General features: G+C 38.9%; 1 protein-coding gene across 1 annotated transcript in view; it reads right to left on the bottom strand.

Moving 5' to 3' along the window:
• The window catches only part of COL25A1 (collagen type XXV alpha 1 chain), a 445,780-nt gene that overhangs the window by 165,153 nt on the left and 256,448 nt on the right, over positions 1-24,179 (bottom strand). Inside the window, exon 5 of the mRNA XM_087437749.1 lies at positions 10,418-10,435. Within this exon, the coding sequence (XP_087293875.1) occupies positions 10,418-10,435 (18 nt within the window). The remainder of the gene's footprint in view (positions 1-10,417; positions 10,436-24,179) is intronic.

Genomic DNA, 24,179 nt, shown 5'->3' with positions numbered 1-24,179 from the left:
GCTTCCTAAAAATTGAACTAATCAAAGCTCTAAATGGAACTTGCAGCTTATAAGAAATACAGAAGATAGGAGAACAAGTTAAATAGCACTATGAGGGAGTCATTAGACCAACCTAGAATGTGGAGCATTCTATTTATAGGACAAAAGTCCTGGAAAAATTGATGGCATGTAAAAATAAAAAGAGAAGGAAGACTATAGAGTAAAAGAGAATGAAAAGTTATAGCAATTAAATGCCAAGTGTGGGCCTTGGATTTTGATTCAAACAAACTATCTGTACAAAGACATTTTTGAGACAATTGGTGAAATTTAAATTTAATTGGGGAGATTGAGTTTAAATTTAATTGGGGAGATTGAGTATGATGATGTTAAGGAATTATTGTTAATTTTATTAGGGTTAATAATGAAATGATGGTTATGTTTTAAAAAGACCCTACCAGTTAGAGATTCATATTTCAGTGTTTGCAAATGCAAAGACAGGATATGTAGACTTTGCTTTCAAATATACCAGCAAAAAACAAAACAAAACAAAATAAGGAGGGGAAGGGATTCATGACACAAGATTAGCAGTTGATAATCCTTGAAGCTGGGTGATGGGTCTAGGGCCAGTTTACGATACTATCTTCTCTTCCTTTCGTGTGTGTTTGAAAATTCCCAAAAGAAGTAGTCATATAATTTAAAATTTTATTTTAGACGACTCTTCAGATTCCTACCAAATAAAGTGTTAACTTCTGCCTGTGTCCAAAGTCCTCTGTAATCTGCTCCTAACTTTCCTTTTCTGCTTTATCCCTCCTCGCACCCACCCCAGATCCATAAGGATCTCCCCCTCCAGTCAGCCCTGAATGCCAGCTGTTCTCAGAATGCCCCTCACTCTTGTTGCACTCTATATCTCTGCTTATGCCATTCTTTCTGCCAAATAAACATCATCAATTATTATTCTCCTTGGAATTCTGGCACACCTTTCATGAAATCTCTTACCTGGCAACCTGAGCTGCTATGGAACTACTCGGGAAAAAAATAAACATGATAGAAATTTGAGTTTCTGAAAGAAATGTTAGTCCTTGCTGTAAATGCCCATCTCCACGTCCCCTACAATCTCACTTCTCGTTAGAGCCAGTCACTGATGGCTCACCTCAGTGACCTCTCTTCCCTAAGCTTTACTTGACCTTCTTTCAGATATGTTCTTTCCCTATTTTTGAACTCCTAAAGCACTTGTGACTCTTTTATAAAACTTGGCTCACTCTGCTAGGTATAAGATTTATGCTTCATACTAAAACTGTCTGGGCCCCTATGGGCAGGAAGAGAGTTATATGAGGAGAGGTAACTAACGCTGACTGTGGAGGCTTTAATATGTCCTAGCGCAGGGCCTTCGGCAGGTCACTTAACCTCTCTGAGCCTCAGTTTCCACATCTGTAAGATGGAACAAACAATAATTACCTCATATGGGAGCTATAGGAAGTAATTAAAGAACATATGGTCCTCTATAAATATTATTTCCCTTCCTTACTTTTTTTTGTGTGGGTGTGTGGGTGTAAGGAAGATCAGCCCTGCGCTAACATCTGCCAATCCTCCTCTTTTTTTTTTTTTTTGCTGAGGAAGACTGGCCCTACATCCGTGGGCTAACATCCGTGCACATCTTCCTCCACTTTTATGGGATGCTGCCACAGCATGGCTTGCCAAGCGGTGCGTCAGTGCGCGCTCGGGGTCCGAACTGGCAAACCCCGAGCCACCGCAGCGGAGCACGCGCACTTAACCGCTTGCACCACGGGGCTGGCCCCCCCACCTTTTTTTTTTTTTTTGGTGAGGAGGGTTGGCCCTGAGCTAACACCTGTGCCAATCTTCCTCTATTTTTTTGTATGTGGGATGCTGCCACAGCATGGCTTGATGAGCGGTATGTAGCTCGGCACCCGGGATCCGAAACTGTGCACCACTGGCCACCAAAGCAGAGTGCACAAACTTAACCACTATGCCACTGGGCTGGCCCCTATTTCCCTTCCTAATTCAAATGTGTAGCCTTGTACCTTATACATGGTAAGCATTCAATAAACATATTAGCAGATTTCCTGCAACAGAGGTCTCTAACAATGTATCAGGGCCAAAATTACCATTCCCTGAATAGCCTGTTAACAATCAAAAAGTCACAGATATCTGTATGTCTAACCTGCTTCCAATTAATGCTTATGAGGATACATTTGATTCCAGCTAGAACTTCTGCCTTCTGGGGTCACTACAATTTCTCATCTGTTGATTCATGACTCTAATTCAGAAGAGTTAAGACTAACAGCAAAAGGAATGAAACAACTTTGCACAGCCTCTTGAAGATGAAATGAACTCTAGTCAATGAAAATTCCTTTTTCTCACATCTCAAACACGGGCAGATATTTTTGGCTCCTGTCTCCCTCCTGCCTGTGACTCCAAACTTTTAGAAAGAGTACTCTATTTTCACTCTACCCATATTTTCAATACTGAGTCACTCCTAAAAACAAGGCAATACTGCTTTGAAAACTACACGGCTACTAAAGTCACTAACTGACCCCTCAATTGCAAACCCAGCGACAACAGTTCACACGGCTGAACATTGCACCCTTAGTTTCTTTGGCAATGCTCTCCTCTGCGTCTTCTACTGTCTGATGGGGCTTTCTCGATAATTGATGATATTTATTCAACCATATCAATTGAGGAGGCACCACCTTTGATTTGTCTTCAACTCCACATATTTATTATAAAAAGAAAATTTACTGAACATAAATTACTATGATAGATTCTTCCTGATCTAAGAGCTTAATTAGCACTGAATATACTGACCATTTAAAAAAATAAACTTGAAGTGCAAAGGCTCACATTACTTAGGGAGGGAGTAGAGTCTCCTACAGTCATTATTGAAACTCAGTTTAAATGTGGCCTATCCAAAAGAAAGAAGACAGGGTAAAATGTTTCTACCTACTATCTCATAGCATTTCCATTTTAATCTCTACATGACCCAAGAAATATATTCTATATTAGAAATGTAGTATCAATTGAAATGACCAGAGATATTTAGAGAGAAAATAAGTTTAGCTTATTAAGAATTTTGGTTAGGATACCAAAATTATCAAAGGAATCCATAAAAACATATATGTGATAGTATATATATGTATAATATACTTGACAAAATTTATAAATAAAAATTTTAGTTTGAAACATCTCAAAGTGAATTAATTTTACTTCACTGAAGAACAATATTTTGAACTAAAACTCTTTGCTATCTTCAGAAAGAATTAGACACACAAATGTGCACATAAATGTTTGTTTTAGATAGAAAGTTCTATGCTATAACCATATCTAACTACGCTAATCATTTTTCATGAATTTCTTAATTTTAAGATTAAGTAACTTATCTTAAACCTCTATACGCTTTTAGGCTATTATTCTATTTGGTGTGTATCCAGCAGATGAAGGACCACCATCAGTGTAACATGTCTTTCTGGATCTGTCTCAGTGAAGGTGTGCATGTGGGCGTTCATATGTGCATAAATGGGCCTTTAATAACACTTACATGTGCCATATACCATTCTAAGTGCTTCATTAATTCATGTATTAAGTGAAACCAACCACCCTTATTTTACACTGAAAAACTGAAGGAAAAAAGATAACTTGCCCAAAGTCACACAGTTCGTAAGTGGTAGGTCAGGATTTAAACCCAGCTATCTGCCTCTGGAGCTCATTTCTTTAACTGTATTCGATGTATTCCATATGCTGCTTTAAAAATAGACTGCTAAATGCTGATATTTTCAGTTGTTTCAGTCATTTCATCACCAAATATATACAAAATTATCTTTAAATCTGAATTATTAAACGTTTACCTTTATTCAACAAAAATCTATTGTGCCTTTTCTATATATCAACATTGTAGAAAGACATTGAGATACAAAAATGAGTAAGTTAAGGGAATAATAACAGCTTCCAAGTATGCAAATCAATGTCAGATTAACTTATTCATGAAAGGCTATGTGTTATTCATCTTTATTCAGACAGAATTAAGAGGAATATATTTGATAGAAAACAAAGCATAAAGTTGGCAATAGAAGTTTTCTTCAATTAATTTCAGTGGGAAAGAATTCTAAGCTAAAATTAAATTTTGAGATGATGTTATACCATTTCAACATACAGATGACCATGTAAAAATAAAGAAATATGGATTTTAGTAAAATAAACAAGCTGCTATACTATGTATACCCTTAAAGACATAAGCTCTTTGGAGTACAATGGAGTCTTTCATATTGTATTAACCATTTACTTAATAAAACAGCAAAAAAATCTGAAACGTTAGGACTTTTATAATTATTCTCTATCATATAGACACTGCACAAAATATAGACAAAGGGGGATGATAATACTTTATCAAGTCTAGCATGATTTATTCAGGATAGAACATATTACTAGTTTAATATGACAGTTTTATTATGTAGTGAGCAAAATAAAGACTTTATGTACACACACACACGTACGCATGCACGCACAGACACATGTTTTTCAAATTTCTTGGAGAATGTGTCTGTCCTCCCCCTGTCCCCAAGTCAGACTATATGGGTCTGAAAAAGGCTGGATTGGAACACAAACATGAAATATGGGAATTGCTAAAGTGTTAGGTTAGAAGGAGCTTAGTACATAATTAAAAACATATGAATAGAAAGTTAAATACTGCCCCAAAATATAATATTTTATTCAGAAATAATTCCTCACAAGGCACATAGCTTGATTTTTTGTAAATTTTAGTGAAATGTTGTGAAACGGCAATGACAATGTCAGAACAACAACAACAAAAAGAAAAAGCAATTTGGGGAAGAAGGCAAAGTGACATCTTCCACTTCTTTTCAAGTGTATCTGAAAAAATACAAATGGAAGCCACCCGCCTCCAAGTGCAGTTGTCTGATGGTATTTGCTTGTGGTTTCTCTTACATTTTTTTCTCACTGAGTAATACAGAGTTACAACATGCGGGCCACTTTAGTCCTTTGAATTCCTAAGGGAATCATATCTCCTTTATGTTCACATACAACTCCAAAGGAGAGTTATAAGGAAGGCTTTGAAATTCTAAAAATTCTATGCAAAAGAAATACCATTGGTATGGAAGGGGTACCCTTCACTTAATACAGTGGTTCCACTATTTCAGTATCCCCTACTGAATATACTGATGGAGTTATTTGGGGCAAAGAAAAAGCCAATGTGTCTTTATAAAGTATACAAGATGGAATCCCAAGAAGGTTTTTTAAAACAACTAGTTTCTACAATTTGTATTAAATTATTTATTAGTGGGAGAATATTACTGTTTAACCACTGTGGCCTTACACACAACCACCAAGAGCTACTTTCTCTAACAGTCTTGACTGTTAAAAATCAAAGCCAAGCCTTGAACCCTACAAATAAATTGTTACAAAATAAAATAATACACTATAAGTATGGCCCTGGGTTAATGCTTTCTGTTTATTTTCACCAAATATTAAATATTAATATAAATAGACTATGACAATGAAAGAAAACAAAGATATCCAAACTCTCCAGGCCATCTGGAAGTGAGATATTAAAACTGATAAATGTTCAGTAAGTTCTCAGAGCTTAGAAACCTCAGTGACCTGGTTTAAATGGCATTATTGATGACACATCATGTTACTGACTGGGGCAGTTAGAGTTATGAAAAGCTGACAGTATCCCTCACCCTCAGCTTCCTTTTCCTTAAACCCTTGTATCTTCCATTCACCATTCATAACATCTGTTGAACTTCCATGTACAAGGAGCTAAGTTAGGTGTTGTGGAAGATACTAAAGATGAAAGAAAGCGTGGATCCTGATCTTGAACTTCACAAAAGCTAGTAAGAAAGAGAGAAAAGATGTTTATAAATAACTATGATACAATAGGAAGAGGAAATGGGAGGAGAGGAATTTATGTTCACTGAGTGTCTGCCATGTACCAGGCACCACGTTAGCAGTTATACATTTATTATCTTATTTAATCCTCACACCGTCTGTTGAAAGAAGACATTATTATCTATCCTTTACAGATTGAGAAAAGGAGACTCAGAGTGACTGAGTAACTTGCCCAAGATCACAGAGCTTGTAAGTAGAAGAGCTAGGATTTGACTTACAATCTGTCTGGCTTTGCTGGCTATGCTCCCTCTATTTTAAGTGTAAAGTTAAAAAGCTGTACAGATAAAGCGCTGTGGGGATTCAGCAAAAGGGAGCAATTACATTCTGCTAAATGAGAGTCAAGACATCTTGATGGAAGAAGTGGCATGTAAGCAAGAGGGCTGATCACATTTGGATGTGTGGAAACTCAGTGTATCCAGGGGCTGGGAGGGAAGCAGTTCTGGAGAAAAAAACTATCCTAAGGAAAGACAAATGAAGAAAAACAGATTTGAATAGAAAAAGGAAATGGTTTGATTTGGTTTGGATGAAGCATAGTGTCCAGAAAGAGCATTAATGAAAAATTAGTGAGAGCTAAGGCTAGAAAAACAGGCCAAATCAAAGGATTTGAATGTCAAGCAAGGAACTAGATTTCATTGCACTCTAAATGGTAATCACATTGAGACTCAGAGTTGCGGGGTCAGAAGAGTGACATAACGAGAACCACGACAGAAAAACTTCATCCGGCAGACACATACAGGCTGATGTTGGCTGATGCTACACTCAATCCCAACCCTTGATGTCGTCACCCTAGAGACAGGAGAGAGCAGAATGCTCACTTCCTGACTCACCTCCCTTGCAGCCCAGACTGGCCCGGCAACAGCACGGCAATGGGGAAGTCGGGGTCAAAAGGAGTAGAAATGTGGAACCCTGTCAGGTAGGCAGAGAGCTGGAGGGATTTAATGTTCCATCAGCTATTAGCAAGGCTGCACAGAGCGTCAGCACCTGGACTCTGACACCTGGCAGTGGAGAGGAAAGGAACAGGAGGAGTTGGGGTGAAGACAGTCAGAAAGGGAATGAATGCGGGCATGGGGAGCTGGGAGAGGACTAGCCATGAGAACAGGGGTGCCTGCACTGGGGCAGAAACCCAGTTACTAGAACTAAGGCCTGGTGCCAGGACTGCAGTCAGAACAATGGTGTTGATCCTGAGTCACGTGCATGTGGGAGAAAACCTCCTTAAATGCCTCATGTTTAAGGTCCCGACTGAACCTGGGGATTACCCAGATGTGCAGATGCAAGGCGGGACTCACAGGTGGTGTTAAAGGAATCCTTGGAAGGGTGGGTCTGTGGGAATTGACAGAACTTCAACATTCCACTTGACTATTAATACTAAGGAACTATCAGAAGAACAGACTGAGCCTGTCTCGTTCACCACAACTCCACAGCAGCATTATTGCGCCCTGCACAAAGCAGGGGCTAAATACTTGAGCCACTGAATTGAATTATGTTAATATGAATTAATGAACAAATGTCAGGGTGACTTTCATTTCAATAGATTTATTTTGTCCCACACCCAAATAATTCTCATTACCTGTAGTTTGAAATACAAATGCTCATCTGCCTTTTTTCTAATTTCCTTTCCTTCTTTTCTCCCTTACTTACTCTCTGTTGTCACTTGTTATTTTTTCTTTTTACCCAACCTTTTTTTCAAGTCTCTGTGACATATTTACTCTATCCCATCCCTTTTCCTCTCCAAGAATTTGATTTGCATTGATTCAGTGGATTTGCAGCAACATCCTCTCCATTTATTTCTCTCTTTTCCCATCTTAACCACAGCTGCTAGAGTTGCCTTATTTTCCTTCCTAATACCCTTTCACCATCTCATTTCCCTTGTCAAGAGCCATTTGCTCACCATTTAGGCTAATGCAAAGGCTCACCTCTCTTCCCTCAGGCCTATTTTCATGTTCAGTTTCATATTATCACTGTTCCAGGGTTCACTGCCAGTTACCTTTCCAACCTTTGCAATTTTTTAACAATCTAGGCTAAATCCGTCTAAGCCGTCTTCAACCTGAGCAAGATGATCAGAAGAACTCCCTGAATAGTAGACATTTCCCCTTTTTACCATTGGTCTGCAAAATAAAGCCCTATTAATCTGGAAGTCCTTACTAAAGGATGTGTGATACCGAAGAAGCAGAATTGAGTTTTTCACACTGTAAGGAAGAGTTCTGCACTGCACAATACTGTGAATAAGATGACGTGGGAATGTTCAACCTATGCAAGGAAACTCTCCTTGACATAAACATTTGCACATGAATAACAAGTTGCCAATTATAATTCTGTCCAAATCTTTTAATAAACTTTCAAGGATGTGCAACCTCCCAACTCAAACATTTGCAACGCCTTTTTTGGAAGTTACTTGCTCATTAACTGAGGATGTAGATGCAAGATTTATGGTGACCGTGTTCTTCTTTTTATGGTTATCCTCTTTAATATCTCATTAACTAATGTGCTTTTAATGCTGTCTTTTTGCCTAATTTTTCAAGTTTTTATATCCAAATCTGAATTTTCCACTTTGTTTTGTCTATAGGACATTAGCACTTGGATGTTGTAGCAGATGTAGGTGCCGACCCACACCACCACCTCCATCCAAGACAGTGCTAGAATACAGGTCCCACATGTCCCTGCGGCTTCCTGCATCCCTCTAGCAGCTGGAACATGCTAGACCTTCTGGGGCAGTCCAGAATGCCAGGGAATTAACCCCCAGTCACCACTCTCAACAATGAAGGAAGGGAAATTAGTGGATAAATACATCAATTTCCTGCCCCTCAGCGGGGTGACTCTGAGGCAAGCTCGACGGTCTGTCAGAGGTTCCTCAGCAGGACTGAGCCCCAACTGTCCACAGTGGTAACCTGTTCATTAATTCACCGTTTCCTGGTTCTCCTGGCTTCCCCGTGTCATCTTCCCACTCCCTCACAATGCTTCCTGGGATCATCTCCGAAATAAGCTATTTATGCCCAAATCTTTATCTTAAGGGCTGCTTTGGGGTAGGGGGAGGTAATCCAGGCTAAGACAGAGGTCCTATTAAAACTTAAAATATGTTAAAGATTATGATCTTCTCTTAAAACCAACAGTCCAACTTCTTTTATGGTCTGTTATCTCACCTTCCTCTCTTCTCCTGAGAGGCGAGTGCTACAGGGGTGTGAGGGTCTCAGAGACAGACTTGACTTCTGCTCCCAGCTTTACGGTGCCACCCTAGGTAAGTCATTTATCTCTTCTGATTCTGTATATATATGTCTTGAATCCTAATACTTTCCAAGGCTGTTGTAAGCATTAAATAAAATAAAGCATGCAAAGCATCTTTTACTTTTCCTTCATCCTGTTATAATGTAGTAGTTTCAAATTTAGGGAATAAGCTACAACTTTCTTTTGTGGGTTTTTTCCACCTCCAATAATTACCTTGAGCCAACTTAGAATATAAGAGTGAAAATCACAAATAGTGAGAGTATCCTCTGATATGAATATAAATTAATTACACATCAAACTTTTTCTCATGAGTGTAGCGTGAAATGGACTGCTCTCCTGAAGTACATGGGGTTTTTTGTTTGTTTTGTTAGACAGCCTTATATACAGAGCTCATAAAAGCTATAAACAATATTCTTATGGTCTAGTATGAGAATTAGCACACAATAGACAATTTATGCTATTGTTTAAAAAAGATATCATGAAAATCATTTATTTACAAAACAATATAGGACAGAAATTGCATTCATTATATCGAGGGGAAAGACTCGTAAGGGGAGCTCAATAAATAATTATGTTATTTACAGGTATTACAATCTTTACAGGTAAAGATTAATAATGGCATTTCCTTCTCTGTAGCTTCCTACAGACTACAATAAGTATTGACACTGAGTTTGCTGTTTTTTACTGACTGTTCATTTCTGACAACTCCCTTCCTTTGTACTTTCATCTTCATACACATTCCTTCTCTTCCTAAAATTTCCTCATTTTCTTCAAGATGATCTAGGGCTCAAAAGATTTTCTGTTGACTGTATTTAATTATAAATCATGTCTTCAGCAGTTGGGTTATACTGAAAATGCAGAACGAATTCAATATCTGTCTATAATGAATCAAAAGTAGCTGGTAGGATCACAGAACAAATAATCAGAGTCTGTGTGGATTTCCAACAACATTATTACTACATGATTAATCAGGACCTAATACAAACCAGGTCATACCCGCTGTCTACTAAGCCATTTCATCTTACATTAAAGTCCTGTGGCACTGTTTCAGATCAGTTAAGAGTTTCGCTTTAGATGAGAGTACATTGTTAAACTTGCCATCTGGTCCAACAGCTGATGTGGCTCACAGAACCCTGGAGAGGCCCCAAAGCTTTACTCCTGGGAACTATTTGGTCTACTGTGTGGTGTCATGATTACTGGTTCATAGCTTTTTTATATCCTTTGAAAAGAAGTGCACAAAAACCTCCACACTGGGAAAATCCTCAATTGAAATTAATTTGTTAGAAAAGAGTTCACTTACCTGAGGACCGGGCTGACCCTGAAATTGACAAAAAGAAAAAACAAAAACAATTACAAAATTGTTTTCTTAAGTGAATATTTTCACTACCAAAACTTAAACTAGTTCTAAAAATTTTTTCAAAATATTTCTGAAGATAATAATACCTAACTACTGACAAATTTCACTTTGTGGTTTTAAAAATAGTATTATATCTTGATACTTTTACTCTATGCTATTTATCTAAAATCTTGATATTATGGTCTGTCATATGTAACTCCAGAACGACTCAAAGGTTTTAGCATGCTCTAGAATTAAACTGGATAAAGAGAAGGCAAAAGGTGAACTACAGCTCACGTTATCATAACGAATGGGTTACTTGAAGAGAGCGTCATCTAGCATGGACTACTATTACTGCAAGCTACATATTCAAAGATGGCACCGAGTTAAGAAAAAGAGAGGCAGATATTTTAGTTTTAGAACTCACTGACTCTTTGAATTTCTCATTGTTTCAATAATATCTTGTCAAAATTTTTAATAAACATCTATCTTTTACTCTGCATAATTCAGCCTAAGGGCATTTTCAAAGGAGACGAGGGGCCATTGGCTCAATTAAAGTGCATCATTAACTTCTCACACAGTCAGTAGATGATGTCACTTTCTTGTTGTTTAAGCTGACAAAAATGTGAAAGCAGCATGATGGGAATGCTTCTCACTAAAGCAAAATCGCTGTGAATAAAAGTAGTGATTAAACATCACCTTCTTAAAATCTCAGTTGAGTTTTGTGTAAGATGAGATGAAAGAAAAATTCACACTGAGTTAGGGAATCTTAAAAAATAAATTACTAATGTACAATCTCATTGTACCAGCCGTATGCCACTGGCGTTACACAGCAAAGCGTGGAGCTAGGACTCTTTCCCTGTCTCAGCCCCTCTCCAGGCTTGGAATTTCTCTAGGTGCTTATTCTCTACTGACTGGAGACAGAACAGATGATTTTTCAACAGCTTTCTATGAAAATGTGGTTAGCCAGGGTTTATCTAATCAAACCAGGAAGTTTGCTAAACCAAGGGACTGGGGATGTTCCTCTCCCACTCCTACACTCTTTAGTGGTGGAGAGGGAGGAAGAATAACATTCATTAACTCCTCACTGAGTACCAGGTACTTTAGGATATATTATTCCATTTATTCCTTATAACTGCCCTGCATTTTACAAATGAAGAAACTGAGGCTCATAGAGATAAGCTAGAAATCACACAACCCACAGGTGGAAAACCCAGAATATAACCGAAATCCAATGACAAAGGTCATGCATTTTCCACCAGATCATTCTGCCATTCAGTCTGGAGTTTTGGCCTCACAGCTGTGTGCAGACTTGCTCAGATCAACAATGGTGTACTAGAGGGCTCCTGAAGTACGTGGATGCTCTACACTTCCCAACCTCGCCTGGGCGGCCACAGTGTGCATCTCTGCTTCCAGATGCAGACCCAGGACCAGCAGGCACCCAGCCTGTTAACTGACACATGTATGAACCCAGGTCAGCAAAGGCTCTTGAGGATAACAGAGAGCCCTAAAATCAGCTCTAAACACGGACACGGAGACAAAGGCGGGGCTCACCACCTGCATGTAAATACGGACCTTCCAGATCCATGTAATGGATGAAAGTACAACGTGCCCACACTTGCTTGCACTCGCGCTCTCTCTGGATGCTTTAAACTTTTGATCTTTTTGAAGTTTTAAAGTAATGCAAACTCAGAAATGTGAACATGCGTCATTTACAGAACTCAGAATATGTTACATCTGTTACATGTTTTTTGTGAAAACTAAGATGTATGATTCTCTAAAATTAGAATTTCTTTAATTATGGATTTTATGTTGCATTATGGATTTTATGTTAGTGATAGTAAAAACAAATAGTAAATGATGGTAAAATTAAAAAGTTGACTTTTACATAGGCATTGGAAAGTATATAGCACCTAACATATGATCTGAATTTCAAGTGTATATGGTGTGCGTGCATGCGTGTGTGTGCGCAGGGTGGGGAACATGAAAAAGAGGGATGGAAGTGGGTTGGAAGGGAGGCTTCCCAAAACGATGCGTCCAACATGACAAATTTAGTAACTCTCCCTAAAACACAGATTACACAATGCAACAATTTACAAATTGTTACAAATCTTACTTCAGATTCCTGGGCTGCCTACACCAAGTCTTCTCACTCAATGTGATGTAACAAACTATTCACTAGCAGACACCAAGAACACCTGTAAGAAAACAGTCCAGTGGCTGTAGTCTTGTAGTCATGGTAACAGAATTATCTGGCCATATGAGGGAAGTGATCAGAGCAGAGGTTTCGGTGGGCGTGGCAGCGTCAGCGGCCCCGTGAGAGTGCAGAGCATAGACAGAAAGTATTCCAGAGCCCAAGAGTGAAGGGCAGCTCAGAAACTCCCCGGTGATGAGAGCACTGGGTGATGAAGACTTCATCACAGAAGAATCACCAATGGAAATACCTCAGAATTTCTTTAAGTTGCTTCTGAGTAGTTCATTGAGAAATACAAGTATTTCTGTTCTTTAGTGGATATTTTTCTAGTCTATTCTAATTTATAGATACTGAATATTATTAGTAATCAACTGTGGGAGTTAATTTCATTTTCTGAAATCCACTCTGAGTAGTTATAAATTATGATTAAGGCTCACAAAATACAGCTTAAGTTGAATTTTTTAAGATGGAATTCCTGAAAAGGACCTTTTTTCCCAAGCAAATCACCAAACTGTTTCTATAAATACAAACCTGAATCTAGTCTAATCAAGAGCCATGCCAAGGGACATCATTAAATCAGAGAGACTGAAGTTTGGAACATACATATGAAGATGCAGAGCGCTGAGTGCTCGGAGCTGCTGATTTACTGGAGTCAACAGCCCGGTGCAAGGCCCTCAAGGCAGCGAAGGCACTAGCGTGAAGAAAACGAAACAGCAGGAGGAGCTGACTTCAAAAAGTGGTAATCACAACAGTCTGCCGGGAAATAGCCAGCCAGTAGCTGACGCTGGACAGGAAAGTGTTCAAAGCAAGTTGAAAGTTTTGTGAGGCAAGTAAACCACAATGGAACATGATAAATGAGACGACAGGTCACCGAAGTATGCACTGTTACTTTAGGCAATTAAAGAGAACTATTAACGATTCTTTGTTAGGCTGTTCTCACGACTATGGTTGCCAAATCTGTTTCATTCCTTTTCAGATGGGACAGGTACTGTTTTTCCATTAACACATGCACAGATAGGCACACCAAATTTGTACTTTTAAAGTACAGTCTTACTTGGAAATACCAATTAGGATAACAGACCCACATATATCTGTACTGTGACAGATTTTAAATGAAAACACTGCCATTTACAAAAACTTGAGAGGAATATTAGCATTGTTCATGCAACTCTAAAAGGTGCTACCTCTGCTTCAAGGTAATTAGAAAGAGATGACTCCAGTAACTTAGAAACTCATCACTAAGTAACCCAAGCTTGACAACAACTTGTCATATCCTCAGATTCAGATTTATTTCATTCTCTTGAACTGAAAGAAAATACTTCAAAAGAATAATTTCTATGTTTTGCATTTTGGAACATTTACTGTCTAAAAAGATCATTTGAAGACGATTACTATAACTTCATTATCTCTTGAAAATTCTCAAATCCACATACTCAGATGTCAAGCTTATTTTCCTTTCAGGTGAGTGGGCACTGAGGTAAAGCCTTAGAAGGACATCACAGGAACTCTGAGTGGCAACAGGACTGTCCCAGAGGCAAGAGTCTTGAGAACCAATAGGAATCCTATCATAGAACCACCTATCATACAACCATCTTGAAAGGCTAAGGATCCCTTAGCCTTTCAAGAGTCACAGTTTGACTAGAGTCTGTGCCACAGCGGAAGACATGCCTCTACACCTGCAACACCAGCGAGCAGGAATCCTGCCCGTCCTCACTGCACTTGATTCTTTTCACATTTAATCCCCAATATCCCAGTGCCCAAGGTGCTTCAGAAACAACTGCTGAATTGCTGAAAGATGAGAATATTTGACTGGTCCAAAGACGGTTAACAATAATTTTAACGAATCAATACAAAGTTTACTATTCTTACATTAGAGTTATATTTTCAAGAGCTAGCTTCTCAATCTAATAACCCAGAAAGAGTTCTCTCCGGCTTCCGCTCACTGCAGAGTAAACACGTCTATGTCAAGGGGAAGTCTCCCCCTCAGTGGAACCTTACTCAGATAACAGGGGGGAACTAGGCAGAAGCCCACAGAGGCTTCAGGGGGGATTTAGATGCCTGCACACAGGCCACAGCACGCGAGTTCTGTCCTGAAGACAAACCACTCCCTCATTTGATTAAGCCTCCATATCCAACTAATGTGAGAATATGATATCTAATTACTTTGTAAATTATGAAATGCTATACAAACATAGGATGGCAATTTAAAGTAGGCTATAAAATCAGTATCAACAATCCATTCAACTAATTCAAATTTAGATAAAAAGTGTCTATTAATTTTAAAAACAAATTAATATGCAAATGATATACTACAGAGAAAAGCAATTGAAGAAATAAAGCATTATGGATTATGTGTATTAATTAAAAAATGGCTTTGCAAAGACTACAAAATCTCTCAGTGTCTGTAAGCTGCTCAGGCTCCCAAGGCCTGTTACACGCTTGACTGAAATAAACATTATTCATAATTTATACTGCCTGTTGCATTACCCTACAGCATAGATATTAATAATTCTTACCTTAGCCACAGTCATATAGTATTACTCAGATGAGGGTATTTCAATTTAAGGTTTTCTTTTGAAAAATACTTAATCCTCGGTGGTTTTAATTCTGGGAAGGAAAAGCCATATTCTACTCCAGAGGAAAATAAATAGCGATAGTCTCAAGCCTGGTGGATACATCTTTTTTTAAATTTGAGAGAGAAAGAGAGAGAGCAAAAGCAAACATGGAGATGGTTTTCTGGGTTCAATGTAAAGAAAACAGAAATTCATTCAAAACTGGGAAGATTTCGTCCATGATATTTGCCTTTCATAAATAACTTATTTAAAGATTTACTCTTATATTTAAACAGATTAACAAGTCCTTCCCACAATAATTAAAAAACATTACTATATTTTCTAACACAATACCATATTTACCTTTTCTTTCTTATGATTAAATGTTGTCCGCAATGGGAACATAAAAAAAATAAAGAATTTTATCATGTGCATTTTTGTTATTAAAAATTTCACATATAGAACATAGAAAGATAAAGAATCTATGTATGCATTAACTTATAACATTAAAATTTATTGGATGCCTAGTATTCCATTGAAGTTGATTCAGATTTTTGCTATTATAAACAATGTTTACATCTTTCTATATAAATATTGACTATATCCCTAATTATTTCCTTATAATACAACACTGAAAACGCAGTGTTATTCCAATTTTGAACTTTATATATTTATTTATTTATATTGTAATATGTAAAATACAGAGTATACATTTTCTAGGATATAATTTTACATGTATACATATGTATTTATTCAGACGTCTATTTGTAAATCTATGTATATGAAGAGAAGAAAGAAAGGAAGGAATAAAGGAAGGAAGGGAGGGAGGGAGGGAGGAGAAAGGGAGGAAGGGAAAAAGAGAGGAAAGGTATAGAAAATTGTGGTTATCTCTAGATGTTGGAATTATGGGTAATTATTTCTATCTTCAGAGTTTTCCATACTTCTTAAAATGTTACTAGCCCCTTTTCTTGATTATAAAAATCCCGGGCGCGCACCGATGCACAGCTTCTCCAGCCATGCTGAGGCCGGGTCCCACGTACACCAAGTAGAAGGATGTGTAGCTATAACATACAACTATCTACTGGGGCTTTGGGGGGAAAAAAATAAATAAAAAAATTAAAAAAAAAATATTTATCACATGATACCTAATTGACTGCAGAAAACTTTTAAACAGAACCTTAATTAAGTTGTTAAATTTTCTCCATACTAGATTTATTCACTCAAAGATCTAGGTCAGGGAATTGCAATTCCATTTTCCAACTTTCTTTCAATTGAGGGTGTTTTTAATTATTTGGAAGAATGCTGCAAAATTCTTAAAACTATTCTTCAAAATTCAGTAAGTAAATGTTTTAAATTCTCTTTCTGTGTGTGCCCCACATCACCTTTAGGAGTAAATTAGTAGAGACAGGGGGAGGAGAGTTCTAGAGTTGAGCACCAATGACAGGAGGTCACAGCTCCAGGTAGACTGGGGACCTCTGCTGGGCCAAGTTTGTTGGAAACTTTTGTTTTAAAAACCAAAATATTTGGGTTTTTGGATTTAGCTGTATTGTTTCATGGAATCATATAAAGAACTTATGCTTCTGGTTATAAATGTGTATCAAAATTCTAAAACATAAAACATATCCAAATCTTTTCACCAACCAGCATGGAATCAGGTAGGAGTATCAAGGTGTAAATAAATAAAGAGTTTTACAAACATATGTTTAATAGGATACAATAAACATATGGAATACATGTGAGGAGAGACACCTGTTCAACTTCCATAGTTTTAAAAACACATGCCTTTTAAAGAATGCAAAGGCAATTTTTACTGCCCTGTCAATTTGTATTGCATTGTATATAATGAATAATTTGGTTTCTGCCATGTTTATTAATATCTTTAAAAATGTGCTATTTTGATTGCTCCAGATAAATACTGGAAGCCAATTTATAAACATCTCTCAGTCTGAGTAAATTTATATAAGTGCCCAATTCCAATTTTCTAAATATTGTTCAAAAAGATGGACTTGATAGTGCTCCCTGAAGCTGTCTGTTGTAGACGTTTTGTGTTAATACATGAGTGCTAGCAGAGTCACTTAATTCATAATGCCTAAGTCACATAATGCTTATTGCTCCAGGGAGACAGAACCCTAAAAATGAAAACCTATTTTAAAATTGGGGAGGATAGGCTCTGCAAGCCGAGACGCTTATACATTTTAGGGACCTGTTCTGGGCTGCATCAAGACTACCACTTACTGGTGCCACAAGACACCAAGAGCTTGACAAGTGACACCTCTGTCACAATAACCCTGCAAATTAGGGGGCATTTCCATCACTTAGTAGTTGAACAAACCAAGTTTCAGAGAGGTTAGGTCACATTCCTAGAGTCATACAACTTCTAAAAGGGGAAGCTGGAATATGAACATGGGTCTTTCTGACTTGGACCCTCTTGTACTCTCACTTGCACCATGCTGGTGGCTGAAGCCATGGGCTTGGGCGAGATTCCTCAGGGGAAGTAAGCAGCAGTGATCCTTAACCCTCTTTTGAATTGGATAAAAGCTATAGCTTCTCTAGTTAGAAATAGCCATCTATGAAACACTTCAAATTTTGCATGCACACAAAAAAACCCTTAAGTCCAGGCATGGATTCTCTAGTGACTCCTTCACCCCAAGTTAAGAAGTCCTGGGTAGAGAAATATAAACATTTCAGGAGCAAGAGAAGAAGAGGGTCCTAAAAAGGAAACTGAGGAGGAAAAGAATAAACAGAGCAACAGACTAGTGTTATAAAAGTGAAGATTGGAGTGAGTTTCAAAAAGAGAAATTAAAATGAGGCCTGCAAAGAGTCCATTGCATTTAATCAACAGGAAGTCAGAATCTTTATTTTAATTGATTGAGCAGTGAGGTGAGGAAATTAAGACAACAATAAACTCTACTGATGGCATCTGAAGTGCCAATTCTGACGGGTTGTCTACGGCTGTCTGGAATAATGTGTTAAAAGAAGGTTCAGGGCCCACCCGGTGGCATAGCAGTTAGGTTTGCACATTCCACTTCGGCAGCCCGGGGTTCGCAGGTCCAGATCCTGGGCGCGCACCTATGCACCGCTCATCAAGCCATGCTGAGGCAGCGTCCCACGTAGAGCAACTAGAAGGATGTACAACTATGACATACAACTATCTACTGGGGCTTTGGGGAGAAAAAAAGGAAAACAGGAGGAAGATTGGCAACAGATGTTAGCCCAGGGCCAATTTTGCTCAAAAAAAAAAATATATTAAAAGAAGGTCCATGGCTGGCTCATAGACTTTGGTTAATCGGCAAAAAGTGGAAAGTATGTGTACCAACTATTTGCCAAGCTGAGTAGACAACTCTTTTGAATGACGGTGTGTGAAAGGAAGAAAAGAAATAGGGTTGTAGCTAAAAGGGATATAGGATTGAGGAAAAGTTTTTTTGTTTCTTTGTTTTTGCAGTAAGGTGGGAAGGATTTGAAAATGTTTACAAAGTGACAGAAAACTGTTGGCTGAGAGAAAAACAAAAGCCTGCAGAGCAAAATCAACACAGAAGAGGACACAAGAGGAAGTGGCATGGGCATCAGGGTAGGAGACGGGCATCACTCTGAGAAGAGGAGAGAGACAGTGAGGACAGAGACAGATACATTTGGAGTACAGAGGCAGACAAGGCAAGTATTCCACACCCCACATCTCAAGGGAATTGGAAGTAGAGGTCTGCTGGGTGTGGGGTGGGTATGGGAAGACAGAGTTGATTGTTTATTCATTCAACTAACAGTATTTGTTAAGTACCTCCAGTGTGCCAGGCATTCTTCAGGAACTAAGAATGTAGTAAATAAAACAAGGTCCCTGCTTTCACTCTTGTTGGGAGAGACAGACCTTAAGAGAATGTTTATAAATAACGTGGCGGGTGATGATAACAACTAAGGAGAAAAATATATGAAGCTAAAGAGGCTAGAGTAGGAGGGTGCTATTTTGTAGGGTGGTCATGGAAGGACTAGGAACAGAGGCAAGAGGAAAGGGAACAGCAAGTGGAATGCCCTATAGGGCAGAGACAGGGTGTTCAAGTCACTAACGATGTGTCTGGACTGCAGACAATGCTGGCAAGGGGTAAGGAGTGAAGTCAAGGAAGTGGAGAGCAGCTCATGCAGAACTTTGCAAGTCAGGACTACAACTTGCCTTTTAATTGGCGTCAGATACAGAGCCACGTAGAGGAGGTTTTATACAGAGGAGTGACATAATCTGAATTATATTTGAAAAGCATCATGTTCATTGTGGGAAAGGCTGTAAGAGGCAAAGGTGTGAGGATGGAGAGAAGTTAGGAGGCTGTTGTAACAACCTGAGTAGAAGATAAATGATGGGACGGGCAGGGGAGCAGTGGAGGAGGAGGGACAAAGGGTCAGATTCTGCAAATATTGTGAAGAAAGTGGGGCCAGATCTGCAAATGGAGTGAATGCAGGGTGTGAGAAAAAAGAGGAGTCAGGAATGACCCTCAGGTTTGACTGGCGCAGCTAACGGTGTGGAGGTGTCATCTACCGATGTGCAGAAGACGCAGGAGGAGCAGCTCCGGAGAAGAGAGGTTAAGTGTGAGATATCTATGGAACAACCACGTGGAGATGTTGAGTAGATCGCTGGATCTACAAGTCTAGAGTTCACAGGAGAAGTCCAGGCTGGAGATTTAAATTTGGCATAACATTTAAAACCATGAGATTACATGAGATCACCTAGTGAGTGAGTGTAAATAAGGAAGAAAAAAGGTCCAAGGATGAGCCTTTGAGCATTCCAACACTTCAAGACTGTGACAAAGAAGAAGAATCAGCAAGGCTGAGAAGGAGTGGCCAGTGACGTAGGAGGTGCGCCTTGGAAGGGAGCTATCAAGCAAGGAGATAAGCAAGGTAAGTGTTTCAAGAAGGGAGCAGTCGACCGTGTCAAATATGGTCCAGTACAATTTGAAGTGGACCCTGACCAGTAAATTTGTCATGGTGAAGGGAGTAACCATGACCCTGACAAGAAGGTTTCCAGCACAGTGGTAGAGATGAATGCCTTGTTAGGTTCAAGAGAGAATGAGAAAACAGTGTTGGGTGACCGTGGACAACTCTTTCTAGGAGTTTTGCTGTGAAGGGTGGTGGGAGTAAACAAATGCAATAGTGTCTGGGGAGAAATATAGGGTCAAGGAAGTTGTTTTTTTTTTTAAGACGGAAGATATTATGGCTTCATTTTATGCTAAAAGAATTATCCAATAGAGAGGGGAAATGGGTGATGGAGGAGGGATACAGGAGCGAGGCCACCGCAAGAGCAGTGAGGCTGAGCAAGGCAGAGAGGACTGGCTCAACGGCACATCTGTGATGCTGAGCAAGGCAGAGAGGACTGGCTCAATGGCACATCTGAAGGGACAGTTAATCTCTGGAATCGGGAGGAAAGGAGGGTACAGATCTGAGCAAATTATCAGATTTGGCGGTGGAAGTGTATAGAAGTTCTGTTCTGATTGCTTCTATTTTCTCAGGAAAATAAGAATATTATCAACAAAGTGGGAAGGAGATGCTGGAGGATTCAGGAGCAAGAAGAAAGTAAGAGAGTGACTGGAATGGGGACATGGACTCGAGGCATGGGCAGCACTATGGATCCTCTTGAGATTAGTGGTTGTGAGTTTAAGATGAGACCAGTTAGCAGGGGTGTTTTTCTCCATCCACATTCAGCTATGTGGGTGCAGGTGCAGAGTAGAGATTAAATTGGATTTAACTAGGTTTGGGGTTTCCTATAGCCGGGACAGAAGGAGAGAGGGAGGAGGGAGGAGGCAGTTACAGGTATATGCAAGAGCATGATTACAGTGACGGACCATGACATCTGACCTGTTAAGGAGGGAAGTGAAGATATGGGAGATGTGGGGGATAGTGTTTTCCATTTCTTTGTCAGATATATTTTTTATTCTTTCCACATTATTTTTGTGATATACCCAGTAGGCTACATTTAATAAGTTCAATTGAATCAATACTTTTATCAATTAGTTGAATGTCTGATGTGTTGATCTCTTATTATAGTTTTTACCAGTAATGTTTTAACAGTTTATTAAAACATATTTTAAATTTATTTTAGTTATGTTACGTTTCTATGTCTTTAGGCTTAATTGCAGGAATATAAGTTCAATAACATACACTATAACAAAGATAATGTTATCTATATTTATTCAGTAAGGACACAAAAATAATTGAAAGTATTGAGTAATTACACAAAATACGTTGCCTTAAATACTCTGAATTTTCCTACAATGCTCATTGTCTTTAGACATTGTTCATGATGAGCTACCACAGAATTTACACGAATCACTCATTCCTACACTTTCTGTAACCAGGTCAAATAAACTTTACCAACCAAGTCACAGAACCGTAAGGTTACAGTGGCTGCTGACATGCTGGAGGAAGGAACATGGCACTTAGAGTGGCGGCAGTCCCAGCAGGATGTACTGGCCAGATTTGAGAACTTCACTGTTGCTCCATCAAAGGTAATGACCCCTGATTTTGACCAAACCAAGACTCAGACCTGGCTGTCAAAGCCTCTTGGCTCTGCCTCTGGAGAGACCCTTAGCCCTTGTGACCTCCTCCAATTGCCTCAGGCTCCTGACCCCTAGCACACCTTGTCCCTGCCATCTGCTCAGCCTGCCATGACCTCCTGCCCACTCCACTTATCAAAACCCCATCCAGGCTTTAGGGTTTCACCTCTTTCACACAGATTTGCCTGCTTTCCGACAACAGATGGGAGCTTTATTTCTGCTGAATATCCACAGATTGCTTTCTTAACTCTTTTATGGCATTACATTCTGCCTTAAATCATAGGCACTGATTGGTATCTGATCTCTCCTACTAAACAGGATTCTCCTTGAAGAGCTAACACTTAGGGTGCTGTTACAATCTCCCAGGCACTGTGCTATTTGTCTTCTGGACATCAGGAGGTGCCACTATTAGCCCCATTTTACAGTTGTGGAAACTGAGACAGAGAGAGGATGACTGACTTGCCTCACACAACTAGTCAGTGGAAATACTGGGATATAAACTCAAGTCTGTCAGATTCCAGAGCCCGCGCTTTTTAACTATTATGCTATACCGTACCTTGGACAGTGGAAAGGCATACAACAAACATTTGATTTTATTCATCCTTAAATAAATTTTTATTCAACCAACCTACTCAGTGCCAGGCACTATGGTGGTGCTAGAGGAACAAGTGAAAAGAAGGCATGGACCCTTCCACAGGGACACAGAGAAGTTAACACACTTCTAGATTCCCATACTTTATTGGGCTTTTTCTTCCCAAGCAACTGGAAGACCTTTTGTCAAAGGCTCAAATGGTGAAAACTAGTTAAAATCCTCTCTCTCACTGCAATAAAATTATTTTATTGAAAAATAAGCCACCTCAATTTATTTTAAGAGAAAACGTTATGCAGTTAGCGATGGTGGGACTACATCAGATACTGTAATGTTATCAAGAGTATACTGAACACATTTCTTTTCTTCTATAATATAAATGTCTTCTGTTAAGACAGGGAATGTAACAGCATTTTAGAGCCACTGGCTAAATTATCTCTATTGATGAAGCTCGGCAGGTTCTTTCTGAAGGATTCTAAATAACGGCCGAGGGATAAAAGCTAGTGTTGCACAGGCGGCAGCCACAGCGTGCTCGGAACTACAGGGGAGAGAATAAAGCACAGCTTCCATGCATGACTGGCTCTAAGTCCTGCCTGCAGCATGGCTGACTGGCCATCCTTGAAATTGTATAAATGAAAGGAAGTAGGCCAAGGTAGACGTTTGTGTTAATAATTGGTGTGCATGAAGTAACTTAGGCTATCCCACCAGGTCCTTCCTAAAGGGGTGGAAAGGCAGCACAAACCTCCAGAAATAAAGTCTGCTAAAGCAATCTTGTCAAAGCTTTTGACAAACTGCAAACCTCAGCCATTTCTTTTTTTCTCACTGAAAGGAGAGTTCAGGGAGAAGTTTCAGTTCAATTCACACGCATGCACAGGCACACACATGCACACACAGAATGCAGAGGTGTATGAAGCATGAACTAGGACATGAGGGTTATGTAGCATTGTCCTTATTCACAAAGGAAGTCCAGGGACCTGGTTCTGCCATTAAGCCGAGGGAGGATTTCTCACGGCTGTCAGGGGGCAGGTGTAGTGCAGCTCCGGGTTCCTCTAGCTCCTGTGTATATTCCCACATGGACAATCTACAGTACAATGGAACCAGGTCCCCTCATTTGTACAGTCACGTTGCAACTGCAGGCAGGAACAGCGAAAGGCAGTCCCAACCAGAAGAGAGAGGTCAAGCAATTCAACCAAACCATCATTCACATTTCCAAATTTTTGACGGAAACAATAAATTTGAAACTTCTTTGCTTGGTGATCCTAGAGAATAGAGTTTTAACCTGCCTGTTTCCTGGTGTAGAAATTTCCCAGGTTTCTAAATTCTTCTTTTCAACATCTCCCTTTATGAAGAGCTCATAGTAGGTAAAGAATAATGAGAAATATTAAACCCATTTAACAATGCTATAGAATCATGATTTCAAAAACCTTTGTAGAAAAAAACTAATTTGTTTTTGCAGCAATATCCTTTAGAACAAATATACGTATCATTCAATCTTGTGTCACTTCATAATAAATTTTTATTCTTTCACTTGCACAAATATTAACCTTGTCTAAATAAGATTTGAGTCCAAAAGAGCAATAAAATCAAACTTTACAAATAATGCCAAATTACTCAAATATTTTAATTTAATTCAATAGTAAATTTAGATTCCCAAACTTTCTTTTAACCCTGTTTTCATTTAAATTAAAATAAAACAGGAGGAGGATTGGCAATAGATGTTAGCTCAGGGCTGATCTTCCTCACAAAAAAATAAAATAAAACATAAGCAATTAAAGATTAACAAAGTTTTGAGGTTTAACTCAAGTAATTAAAGGATAATATTACTTAAAAGTAGGAAATTGATTTCCTTCAAGGTGTTATTCTA

Source organism: Ceratotherium simum, chromosome 12 (assembly GCF_057802395.1).
Source record: "Ceratotherium simum simum isolate JZ-2026a chromosome 12, ASM5780239v1, whole genome shotgun sequence".
Classification (NCBI taxonomy): Eukaryota; Metazoa; Chordata; class Mammalia; order Perissodactyla; family Rhinocerotidae; genus Ceratotherium; species Ceratotherium simum.
The sequence above is the reverse complement of the archived record's forward strand: the minus strand, read 5'-3'. Positions and strand labels throughout refer to the sequence as shown.